At 40.1% G+C, this 12,963-nt stretch overlaps 1 protein-coding gene across 1 annotated transcript in view; it reads right to left on the bottom strand.

Annotated features, from left to right (window-relative positions):
• LOC108089496 (Down syndrome cell adhesion molecule-like protein Dscam2) overlaps positions 1-1,069 on the bottom strand; it is a 34,649-nt gene extending 33,580 nt beyond the window's left edge. The window contains 1 exon segment of the mRNA XM_043207689.1: positions 440-1,069. Coding sequence (XP_043063624.1) covers positions 440-488 — 49 coding nt within the window. The 5' untranslated portion in view covers positions 489-1,069.
• Between the last annotated feature and the right edge of the window lie 11,894 nt (positions 1,070-12,963).

Consider the following 12,963-nt stretch of genomic DNA (forward strand, 5'->3'; position numbering starts at 1 on the left):
GTCTCAATGCGGCACTGAAGATTCCGCTTTGAATGATAATAAAGTGAGTAATTGGACCGACTGGAGATAATTCCTCTGCCGCTTTTTTTCTTCTTTTTTTGCGCTCCTAAGCCGGCATGAATATCCCACAAAAGCCCAAAATCCTTTTGTTTTACTCGCAAGACTTAATAATAAGTTCCGTTTCGGAGGCGTAAACCGAGATCGAAAAAAAGAGGGAAAGGAAAACACGCCGACAGCTGTTGGGACTTATGGCTGGGAAAATCACACGCACAGCCGGTGGAAAAACAGAAAAGCACTAAGCATACTTTGCGGCGCGTGCCGCACGACTTAGGAAAACCCAAGAAGATGCGCCTAAAATGCCGGCAGCCTCGGCTTAAGAGTTTTCCCCGAAGCGAAGTTGAAGTTGAAGGTTGAATGGCTGAAGGTTGAGGGAACCTACCGAGATGGAGCAGCAGGAAAATCACAAAGAGGCGGCTACTAATCCACATGTTTTCCGGCTTCTGTTTTGATTCTGGCTTGAATTTGAATTTGAATTTTTGGATTTGATTGTGTTGTTTTGCTGGGGTTTTGTCAGCTGAGCTTTTCTTTCTTTCAGGATTTTCCGTGGGCAGTGACTTGTACAATTTTGATTTTGGCTTTCACTCTTGAGCGGTTTTACATTTCTTCAGACACTTGACACTTTTCTCATCTTTATCTCTCTTTTTTTTGGCACATTTGTATCTTTTGTCGACCTTTTTTGATTCACTTTGGTGATTTGGTGATTAGATGATTTGGTGTTTTGTTATGTTTTGGGGGACTGCATGGCCCGGCACACACACTCTCCTACACGAAATGTTGCACTCCCGCCAGGACAACCGACTGCCAGCAAGGACTCGAATTGACTGCGCCGGTAGCCGAACTTTGTTGGCCAAGTTAGGAGCTCTTACTCCTTAAACCGTAGGCGCTCTCTCTTCCGGACTCTTCGGACTCTCTTCGGTGGAAAACTCACCACACGGCACTCACTTTCGCACTCAGTCCCGATGCATTTTTTCTAACCAACCATTTCCGTCGTCCGCCAGAGCCGTGCGTATCCTTCGAGCCTCGAACAGCAACTGCCGGATGCGGCAACCACCAGCTCTTTGGTGGCTCCTCTCCAAGTATATTCCCTTTTCAGTGGTGCAGTTGGCAGCCCCGCAATGTGGTGCTCACCGCGCATGCGCACCACCGTTTGTTGTCTGTGGTTAGGCACGATAATTTTTGCGAGCGCCTTCGAACAGCTGTGTTTACACTGGACCAGTTGGGTGGGAAATTGGCATAAAAATGGGTGGCAGTGGGTGGTTGGTTAGCTAGTTGGGTGGTTGGGTGGTTGTGCAGCCTCATGCGTGAGTGCCTAGCTCAATGTTTCAATTATTCGACCAGCTCCGTCTTCGTTGGCATAGATTAGGCAACATGAACTCCGGAACGTTGATGACTTTTTCATCTTTATCTCGGAATGGGTTAACAATCTCGTTTACTTTCAATTAATGGGCATCTCATAAATTTTGCTTTCAATTAATTACGCAATTTGGTAACTGGCAGCCGAGCTAATGGATTCAATATTTGCTTGCATAATTTTACTTGGCATTATGCAAAGTAATTTCACACTTAAGTCCCTTCCTGCCACCGCATAAATGTTGTCTACTTTTTGGCCATTTCTGCTAATGAGCACCAGGGGAAATTATGGCCAACAAGGCCGATTGTTTACTTTTGCAAGTAAAACAAAAAAAGCCACCACAACATCGCATTCAGCCAGCTGCCAAGATTCATAATATTTTGTCTAAAAACGTTCGTTTTCGAAGAGTCAACACTTGGAGAAAATCTGTAAGGTAAATCCATTTATAGTTATAAAAAGAATTATTTACTAAGTTCCAACTTTGTGTTCCTGGCAGCAAAAAGTTATTCATACTATTAACTCTAAAAATAAATATATTTTTTTTATTAAAATTCATAATAAAAACCTTTTTTTGTTTTATTAAATGACAATTACTATAGCTCTTGTTTTTGTTAGAATTTTTATGAAAGTTTGAATAACTCTTCTCTAAATTTACAAAAATATTTCCATGCTGATATAGCTTTTGTAAAACACAAATTTAAACTACAACTAACTTACGGGCAAACCCCACAATTATTTTAATTAGATGTGTTAGTTTTTAGAAAATACTGCAATGCTTATTACCAAATTGTATCCAAATCCCAGTGCACGGATTTTTTGTGGACATTCAGCGCTGGCCAATTTCTTGTTTTTGGGACGCGTGAATGCGTAAAAAGCCGCGAAGAGGATGGGCGTATGGTCTGGTTTTGGCCCACATTAGGCGTGCCAAGGACAGTTGCCGCTGCAGCCGCAGCCACAACAAAGGCAACAACAATAAAACATAAGCCAAAACGTGTTTGCCTGCCAAATTTATTTCGTACCCGGTAGCATTTCCCACAGCAACAACCAATGGAACACCAAACACCCAACACGAACCGGCAAACAACAAGCAACAGTAACCATATTCATGAGTCCTCCTCTATCTCCAGTATTTGAGTTTGTCTGTGTGTGTGACTTGCATTTGTGAGCGTGACGGTCTCCGTGGTGGTTAGGTAATGGTATTGGTATTGGTGTTGGTGTTGGTGATGGTGATGGTGTCGCTGCTAATGACAACGGGACCGCGTTGCGCATCAACGAACGACACCGAAAAGTCATTGACTCATTGAGTTTTGTCCCGGTGAGCTTTCATGCAAGTTTGTATGTTACCAAAAGTTTCGGGGGCACCTTTTCAATACCCTTTTTGTAAAGAAAAACGATAATATTATATTTTTAAGTTTTTTAAAAAATATTAAAAATAATTCTAAAACATTTAGTAAACAATCAATTTATGCGATCTTAAACAGTTGATGAAATAATGCAAGTTTTTTGGGCAAAAGACATAAATATCGTTTCAAAATTATTTTGTAAATTTATTATTACTAAGAAAATATGAGACTTATGTGGATTCTTACAAATTTCAATAATAATTTTATATTACAAGCTATGAAAGGTTTAAATATATGAAATACTTGGTGAAGTCTATTATATAACAACTTTTTAAGTCAGAAAAAAACTTGTATCTTAGTGAAAACAAAATATTGTTTTTATCATATGAAAAATTATGTTTTTGGTTTTTTCAGAATTAAATTACTTATCTTTCATTATACTTTATATGTTGAAAATGCAATAATTAAATAGGGTATTCAAATATTCGATCACCGGCTCATTTTATTTTCGCCTCTTTTGGCCGCCACACTCTTTGGCTCAAGCGGAGTTAGCTTGTTTGTTTGTTGGTTGCCTGGTTGGCTGGCTGGCTGACAAACTGGCGGACGGACACACTGTCAAACTGACGCACCGACAACCTGCCAACCTGGCAAACTGGCAAACTGGCAAACTGACTGACTGCCAATGCGTGTCTGCACACGTTGGCAGCGTTAACAGGAGTAAATGCAGTCAACGGGCAGCAAAAACAACTCCTGCGGCGACCAGAGAAGCGTCAACCGTTATGGCCACTGTTTTTACTCTGGGCCACTCTCTTGCCCCACTCTGTCATCATTAGACTTGGCCAGGTGGTGCTGCTCTCGATTGGTGAGTTGATGGGTTCGTTGGGTTCGGTGGGTTGATAGGCACAGCACCAGCTGCCTTGCCACTTTTGACCACTCTCCTTCCATGCAACGTGCCAGAAATGTGGCATCTCCCCAGCGGAGCCCTAAATTTTCGGTTGGCAAAGTTACTTTCGAGTCGGCTCCTTTGAAATTCTATTCTATTCAGTTCAGTTGGTCAGTCGTTTCGTTTCTTGGCTCACAATGCGGGCCAGCATTGTTCGGATGCACTCAATGGTCGCTTCATATCCGATGCTGGCCACTGGTCACCGTTGCCCTGTCAACCCAATTCTATAAATCTACATGGAAATTATGCTGCCTGGTAAGTATTAAAAACAATAACACGGAAGAGCTGCACAGAAAATATATATTTTGCTTAGTAAAAGTTGAAGAAAATTTAATTTTAATCTATAGAAAGTTCTATGGAGAATTGATTTAGCAATTAAACCAATAGCTTTTAAATTTTTTGCTTTATCATATTCAACAACTTTTTACTAGAAAAGGGAAGTAAGGTACAATGTTATTTAGGGTAAGGTGCCTAGATTTCTCTAGAACCGTCTTGTTCATAAATTACTTCTCATGACTAGCTTACAAATTTCGGAAGCTATAAAATATAAAATCTCTAGAAATGTTGAAAGGTATAGTATCTAAATATATGATTTAATGTATTCCAAATCAAAAAGAGATTACAATCTACTCTTACAGAAGCCTTAAATAAAACCTTTGAAAGGATTAAAACCATCCAAAGATTTTTCTGGAACCTTTGCATTTTTTTCATCACCAACATCCTTCTTCTCTTTTCTAGACTTCTCTATACTTTTCCGACTGACTTACTTCTAGCAGTGCATATATGCAAAACTATAGATTTGAACCTGGCTATTCCTGCTTGGACTATGGGCTATTAACTCGGCCGGCTGGCCATGTCCTCCGACAATTTCTAACAATGCGTTGGCAGCTGGGCAAAAAGGCGGACTTATCTGCAGTGCGCGGTGTTGTTGCTTTTGTTTTTGTTGTTTTTGTTGCTTTTGTTGTTTTTGTTGCTTTTGTTGTTGCTGGTGGTGGTGGTGGTGCCGATGTTGCAGTTGTTTAACGTGGCATTTATGCGCCTGTTTGCTCAACGTTTTGTATGTAGGTCAACATTTGCACGCTCTATGACTGACGTCAACATGGACCGGGAATGTCCTGCAAAGGCCCACGCCCCTTTCCCGCCTCCCCCTTCCCCTCCTCCTCCTCCTTTCCCTCTCCCTTCTCCTCCCTCACCACCTTTCCCTTTCCCTTCTCCCTGCCTCTCCCCACTTATTTTTCCATTCCCCCTTCTGCTTGTCCGTTTCCGTTTCCCGTGTTTATGTTGCTGCCACACCTCCCACACACACACACACATCCCCCTTTTCCCGTTGATTACTGTTGTTGCTGCTGCTGCTGCTGCTGTTGTTATGACAAACACCCACGATGGCTATGTAAAAGGAGGCAGCAGCAGCTGACCAGGCCCAAACCTGCCGCACCAGCAAATGAATTGTGCGTTATATAGAGCCCATATATACATACACACATACATACATACATACATACATACGTAGAATGCATGAATATGTATGCAACTGAGGCATCACTATTGATTTTCATTTTTGCGCGCTTTACAACACGCTTTGTTGCATTTTATTTGCCCTGTCATTGACAGCAGCCGCCACATGGTGAGTGCTTTTCCCCCGCTTTTCCCACCGCTCTTTCCCACCGCTTTTCCCACCGCTTTCCCCCCGCTCTTCCATCGGATTTTTCCTGCTTTTCCGCGCCCACACCCAATCTTGTAGCATACTTTTTTGGGCGTTGTCCACTGCATTTTTAATTGGTATACAGCTGGCCGTGCGCGAACTCATGTGAGTTGAAATGCGACGACGACGGCGACGATGACGATGCTTCTCGGCTGCACTTGAAAAACGCAATCGTCAACGCATTTTACATGTTTTTCAATTTCAGCTGCTGCCTTTCTTTCTGTTTGTTTTTTTTTTCGTTTCGTGTTTTATTTTTATTTTTGCCGCAATTCCTTTGACAACCTGGCAAACGTCATTCACCATAATTGCAGCCTTGAGGCCTGCAGCAGGCATATTTTTTTTTTTTTTTTTTTTTTACAACCCCTTCCCTTTTTTTTTTCTGCTCACCGTTGATTGTTTATTGATTTTTGCCTGGCACTTGCATTTAGCATTTTTTAATGACTTTTTTTTTGCCACAACCATGTTGTTACTTCATTAGATGAGAGATGTTTGCGGAAAATGTAGCATTATTTTTTGAGAAATTTCTTCAAGTGGTTGGAAGTACTTGAAGAAAAAGCAAAGGGGAGTTGTGAACGGGATAAGGAGTGATTTCAATCAACTGATGATAGAAGGGGGAATCGCTGCTGGCGGCACAAAGGATATCACATATCAGCATACATCATTACAATATTTACCCATACTTAACCCATCGCTCCGAAAAGAGAGACAAAGGCTGGCAGTTGGGAAGTCGAAGTCGGGAAGCGCATTTGCATGTAACACGTGAGCTTACAAAAGCCAAGTGACATTGTTTGGGCCACGAAGGGTCGTGGCACATAAATTAAAGTGAGAGAGTAAGTGTAAGTGTGTGTGTGTGCCAAACATCAACCCTCTCCTGCCACACACACACACTTGCAGGTATGTATACATATATAGAGTGTCACCCCAGGACTCCTCAATTGCACCCCAGCCGTGTTGACAGCCAGCAAATGGGTTGAGCCAAGAGATTGATATGACAAGCTCCGAACGGTGACGACGGCAATGGGTTTCTGAATGACAATGATGATGGAGCCCCCCGATCACGCCCCAGCGCACAAACAAATTATGCAAAATGCATTTGCAGCCCAAGTCGAAGTCGAAGGCATTGTGTGTGCCAAACGAAGCACGTTAAATAATTAAAAGTTGTCGCAACAGTCATTCGATAGCTCAGCTTGTTGCCACTCTGACAGCAGCCGATGAAGCCGAAACATTAAACACCCAAAATGTTTGACTTTGTGTGTGCGAATTAAACCGAACTCCAATCAAACACTATATAGATAGATAGAGATTTCACAAAGTGAATAATTAACAAAATAGAAGAAGTCGAAAATAGCAGATATAAAATATTATTTAATAATTTGTAGTCTGTGAAAATCATTTGGTTTCATTTTAATGATCGACTAGTAAGTCCTTTTTATATTATTCTATTCAAAGTTTAATACTACACATTTTTTAGTGACTTCTTATAACTAATCACTACTTAAATTAACTTAATAAATCAACTGAAACTTTAAACAAACCCAAACCAATCAACAAACAACCCTTTCAAAGAGTAAACTAAACAGATTGAAAGAAAATCTATTACCAGCTATAAAAAATAGATTGTTTTAAGATCGTTTTTGTCTCTATCAAACGGAAATTGCAATGGCAAACAATTTGCCAAGTAGTTGTTGAGCATTTCGAACTGAAACTCTTGCCCGAATGTGGCAAAGTTTTCAAAAGTTTCCCTCTGATTTCAGAATTCCTATTGGCGGAGCGGAAATTGCGATGAAGAAGGCCAAAATAACATACACAAATGCACACTTAAAGACGAAATAACCGTTACTTAGTTTCCGTTTTAGCCAGAGACAATTGAGAAGTCTATTAAATAAAAGTTTATTTTCGAGTGATTCGGTCATAAAACAGAACACTTTCAAATCGTCAAAGTTTTGCGAAAGCAAGCAAAATTATTGCAAAGTTAAGTTTAAATTGGATGGAAAGTTTATGAAACACGGCAATTTGGATGACTAAAAATAGTTTGGTTCAAAAATAAATTCAAAGAAAAGTTTGTTTTGGATAAAATCAATTTATGGGTTTGGTTTTTCTCATTAAGAAAGAAAGACTTTGCTTCTCATTTAAAAACATAATATCAACAAATTAACTTGTTTATCTCTTAAAGTACTTATGCAATTTTAAATAGGGCTCCAAATTCAGCTGCCCTTTTCGATCAGCACAAAAGTAGCTTACCGCGCACTTTTCCATTTCAAGTTAATACACAATAAACATCGTGAAAGCGCAGACAGTTTCCAGCGTTTTTTGTCCTATCACGTTGTAATGTGGCGCAAAAAAATGTAATAATCACGCACTAAGAGCCATTTTCAATTACCGTCCAAAAGGAATCAGGACGAAAGACGGCGCCCCGAAAGGAAGCTCCTGCCACCAGCTAACCACATAAAAAACTAATCAACTTATTTATGAACATTTATTATGAACAATGGAAACGTGCTGAATTGCGCATTCCGCAGCCGACGAAAGTAAATAAACGCAAGAGAAAAGACTTTTTCTTCGGGAAAAGTTTTGTGCCGGCGAGAAGAAGAAAAAGTGGCAACTGAAAATGAAACTGAGACTGGAAAATGTCCCGGCTGTTTATAATTTCTTTGCTGAAATTACATTCTGTGCTGGGGACTGTCATATTTGCTCGGCGTTCCCCGTCTGGTACGCACATAAAGTGGCCAAAAATTGCCCTGGGCAGATACTTTGGTCCTCCTCTTGGAACATGGCACACACATATGTGTGTGGAAAAGCACGGACCAGGGACCAACAAAAAAAAGAAAAACCAAAAGACCAGGATAATGGGCCCATCGTGTTGCCCTTTTCGGTTCAAGGGTTCGTGGCGGCGTGGAGCAACCTCTTGACCATAATTTACGCCACTTAAATTACGGACCCATTGGCCAGCACTACTGCCATACAGAACTCCAGGACTACAGGACTACAGGACTCCAGGAAAAAGGAACATGTGCTGGCCATAAACATTCGAGGGTCTGCGACTCGGACATTCGAACATTGACGACGACATTTTTATGGCTGCCGCAAAAGCCTTTTATGCAGCCTCGAGCCTCGAATTTGATGATTTTATTAAAAGAAGTTTCCGATATATATTTTTGGGATCGTAACATCGAGTCGACTTTGAAGGACGAACGGAATGCCGTTGGCTTTCGGCACGTTAATTAGCCATAATTACCAGCAGAGCTTTTGGCTTTTCTTGGCTGGCTTTTGCGCCCTGTCACGCTTCTGATTTATGACCGCCATTTGCCTTTGAGCGGCTTAAAGCCACACAACTTTAACGCTATCAGAATTGCTTTTGCACACCCACCCACACAAACACACACACTATGGCAAGTACACGCACACTAATGCCGACAGTGACAGCTCATGCGTGTGCTAAATGATTTGGAATTGATTAGAAGAGCGGCAAGAAGCAAGAAAAATGAGCCAGGGCAAAAAAAAAAAGGAAGATAAAGCCACTGGTAGCAGCAGGTAGTAGGGGCAAATAAAAATAAATAAAATATCAAAGCAAGTTCCCTATGAAATTTTTATACCCTTCTGTCGTCCGGACGAACGTTATTGAAAAAACAGCGAAAGGGTCGCCAACGAAGGGTCGGGATATATAGTATATATCCTCCCCCGACTGACTGTTCGTTCGGAGATAATAACCTTCCGCCGCAGATAAACAGCAGCCGCCACTCTCGAATGTTGCCACATGCCAAATAAACTTCAAAACTGTTAGCGCCTCGACGCCTCGGCTAAGTTTCGCTGTCCTGTCAGCCAGAGGATCTGCAAAAAGGGATAAGGCCAATGTTTTTGCTATTTGATTGCGAGACATTCATAGTGGACTATTTAAAAGAGAGCAAATCAACTGCAGGACATAGGAAAAGTAGCCAAGAAATATGCAGGAATTTGATTATTGGTATAAACAAAACCAGCGTTGGTGAAATGATTTCTGTGAGAATAGTTATCAAGATACTAAAGGAATATTTTAATAATATATAATATTTTAATAATATATAATATTCGAATAATATATAATATTTTAATAATATATAATATTTTAATAACAAAAAATAATATATAGTTAGAGAACAAAGTGTTTAAATTTCTTCTTCTTTTTAATTTCTTTGTCATTTGTTGTTATGCTCATTTTGTTTTATGGTCTATATTTCACGTTTAAAAATTAGAAAATATTTCTTTAAAAAATTATAATAAGTTCTATCCCTTGGAACTGTTTAATGTTATATTCAATGCCTCGATGCTCCTGAATTGTTTTCAACTCACATTTGTTTACAACTTACAAGTCATGACGATTCCCCCTCCATTTTTGCATACGACCCACGTAAATTTCGGTATCCCAGACTTCCCCTTCTGCCGAGTTTATTTCCTAACATAGTGTTGCTGCTGGCAATTTATTCTGCGGCTGTTTTTGCCTCTATTGCTGATGAAAATATATTCAATTTATTATATTCGATATAGAGACACTTGTTTTCTGTTGACATAATGGTACGCTTGATGCGGCAACCTCTCCCAACTGTCATGTGAAAGATGTTTCGTTATTTTTCTAGCCAAGAGGACGACGGAGCATTGACATGTGTATATATGTATGTGTAATGAATCTATTATTAAATTGTTGGTGCTGGTGACAACAAAAACAAGTGGAGGGGGGCATCAACGATGGGATGGAGCAAACAAACAACAACACTAATAACGTCAACAACATCAACACCATCGCCTGGTCGCACATTTTGGTGCCTCCGTCCCTCTTTTCCCTTCCTGCTTATCAAGTATCAATCAAATGCAGACTTCAACGCCAGAAAACGACAGCTCCTCGTGAAGGAGACTCTCTGGAATTTATGAAGGTTCTTAACGCCAAAGGCCATGAATGTTGTCGCCCCGAAGCGAAATATGAACAGCATCGGCATCGGCCAACTGAACAGCTGAACAGCGTTGAGTGGCATAATGGGGGGATATATTCGCTACTTTTCCCTCTCGGGTTTTCGTATTAATAAGTTATGCAACTAACATGTTGTTTTTACAAGCTGCACGGTAAAGAAAAAAAAATTCACTTTAATAACGCAATTATAAAATATGAACTGATGAATTTTAAATATATTAATCCATCGATGTTCACAAACCAAAAACAGAAACACCTTTCTTCTTGGAGTATAACCTTTCGAGGAGCTTTTTGGGCCGTAAGAAATTGATGAATGCATCATGAATAATAATGCAAGTCCAAGAGGCATTGCTACCAATCAGGTTCCCAGGTCGTAAAGTTCTTCTTATCGAAGGATTTACTCGGAGACTGGCACGGTGAACCAAGGATGTATACGCAGGAGCAACCCAACCTTCGGGACATCTTTATTAGGCAAAGGTCAATCACAGTGATTGAACACCAGCACAGGCAAACAAGTCATTTTGTACTCTATGCCTTCAAGTACCACCAAAAACCGCTGGTAACCTAATTAGGCCTTAGCTTTTCAGTGTAAAACAAGAGAGCTTATAATCCGATTAATTTATGTGTTGGCCATCCCTACAACATTTTTTACAAATTTTCTACAAATTTATAAATTAAAAAAAAATATTTCTTTATAAAGCCAAAGCCTTTTTTAAGTGTATTCTTTAAAGCTTTAAAAAAAATATTTGTATTAATTAAAATTATTAATATCTATTATCAACATTGTTAAAGCACCAAATACGTTAGAAAATAACTTTTAAATCAATTTAAAACAGCAACTATGAAATAATTCTTCCGTTTTTATACCAGTGCATTAATATATCTCCCAGCTGGCTGAAAAATAAACTGCGGCGGAACAGTTAAGAGACGGTATTAGCCATCATTCGGTCTCCGAGCGCCAGCTTCGGTGAGTTGGCTCTGATAATCGCAGCCAGCTTTCCGAGCTCTCATTAGCAAAACGTTCAAAACTCTTTTGGGCCGGTTGCCGCCACAACTTTTGACTTCATTATGTCGCATTTGTCCCTTGCCTCCGCTACCCACCACCCGCCCCCCGTTGCCACGCCCCCTCCATCTTAACGCTGTCGCCGCAAAATTGTGCAACGTTTCCGTTGCTGCTTTTGGCGCACATCCGTTGCCGCCAACATTCTGGTCCTGCTTCGGGGTTCTGGGTGCTGGGTTCTGAGTTCTGGGTACTGAGTTCTGGATTCTGGATTCTCAGTTCTCGGTTCTGGTCCTCATCCAAAGTCCTGGCATTCTGACTTCAACGCTGTGGTTTGCCCGCCATTCCATTTTATTTTGCACATTTTATTATGACTGCCGCTTGCCAGGCAGCTCATACATTTTTTATTATTATGTCTGCTTATCAGCATGTGGCAAATATACTCCAGCCCCCGGTTCGCAGGACCTCCGCCATGCCACCAGCCACCATTCCAGCATTTTGTTGGACCCCCGCGCGTTTGGGGCCAACACAAGCCAAGCGTTGAACTGCGCGTTTAGACCCGCTCGTTTGGCTGCTCCGCTTCACAGTTGGCTGATTGTTTGAATGATGACGGCGACGCTGGGGAGTCGCTTTTCGCAACCGGATTTGGAGATGGAGTTGGAGATGGAGTCGGAGTTGGGCGTTGCAAGTGGAGTCCATAAAGCCGGGCTTGCGAACTAAATGCCAGCGGATTGTCATGCCCAGTTGAATATCAGCGCTCAATAACTACATCCGCCATTCATAATTTTCGCTTTAGCTTTAATGCTGCTTTTTGGCACGGGGATAAATGATGTAGCGAGACTGTTATGCTTTATTAAATATAAGTTATTATTTTTACGAAAACTAAATGTTTCATTTTCAATTTAATAATGCTCTCAATTTACAACTTATTTAAGAGATGTGTTAAACTACCAGCAATATGTATAAAATAGATAATTTTTGTGCCAATATTATGTAAAAATACTGAAATACAAAACAATTATAATTCTGGCTTAAGATGTTGTTCAACTTGAACATTAAATGAACAAATAATAATAAATTATTTGAAAAACTAATATTACATACGAGTATAATTTTAGTGATCAATTATATAATATATAATATATATATCTGTATATAATATATAATATATTATAATTATATAATATTTTCAACATTAAGTAAACTTTTAACCTACAAGAAAATATAACTCCATAAATAACATTTTGAATATTATTGCAAATTTTTTTTTTATAATAGTTTAATATTTAAAATTAGTTGAGCATTTTGTATGTGTTATGCATTTATCAAAAATATAGTTTACAAATAAGTTTTAAGTTTTTTAAGTTTTTAGTTTTGTACGAATAAAGTGCACATTTGTTTTTTCCGGCTCAGTCCTATCTATCTGTATCCCTATTTGGCAGAACATCCTGTGGCGGGCATGCAGCATGATAATTGTTCAATATTTTGCCAACTTCCGCAGCGTTTCAATATCCGGCCAGAACGAATCCGAATGCGGCCAACGACCAGCGAGCAGCGAGTGCCATTGTCATTGTAATGGGGCAATGTCAGAGGCGTAGGCTGGAAATGGCGGTGTACGCTATACG

The sequence above is a fragment of the Drosophila ficusphila genome, unplaced genomic scaffold, assembly GCF_018152265.1.
Source record: "Drosophila ficusphila isolate 14025-0441.05 unplaced genomic scaffold, ASM1815226v1 contig_286, whole genome shotgun sequence".
NCBI classification, from domain to species: domain Eukaryota; kingdom Metazoa; phylum Arthropoda; class Insecta; order Diptera; family Drosophilidae; genus Drosophila; species Drosophila ficusphila.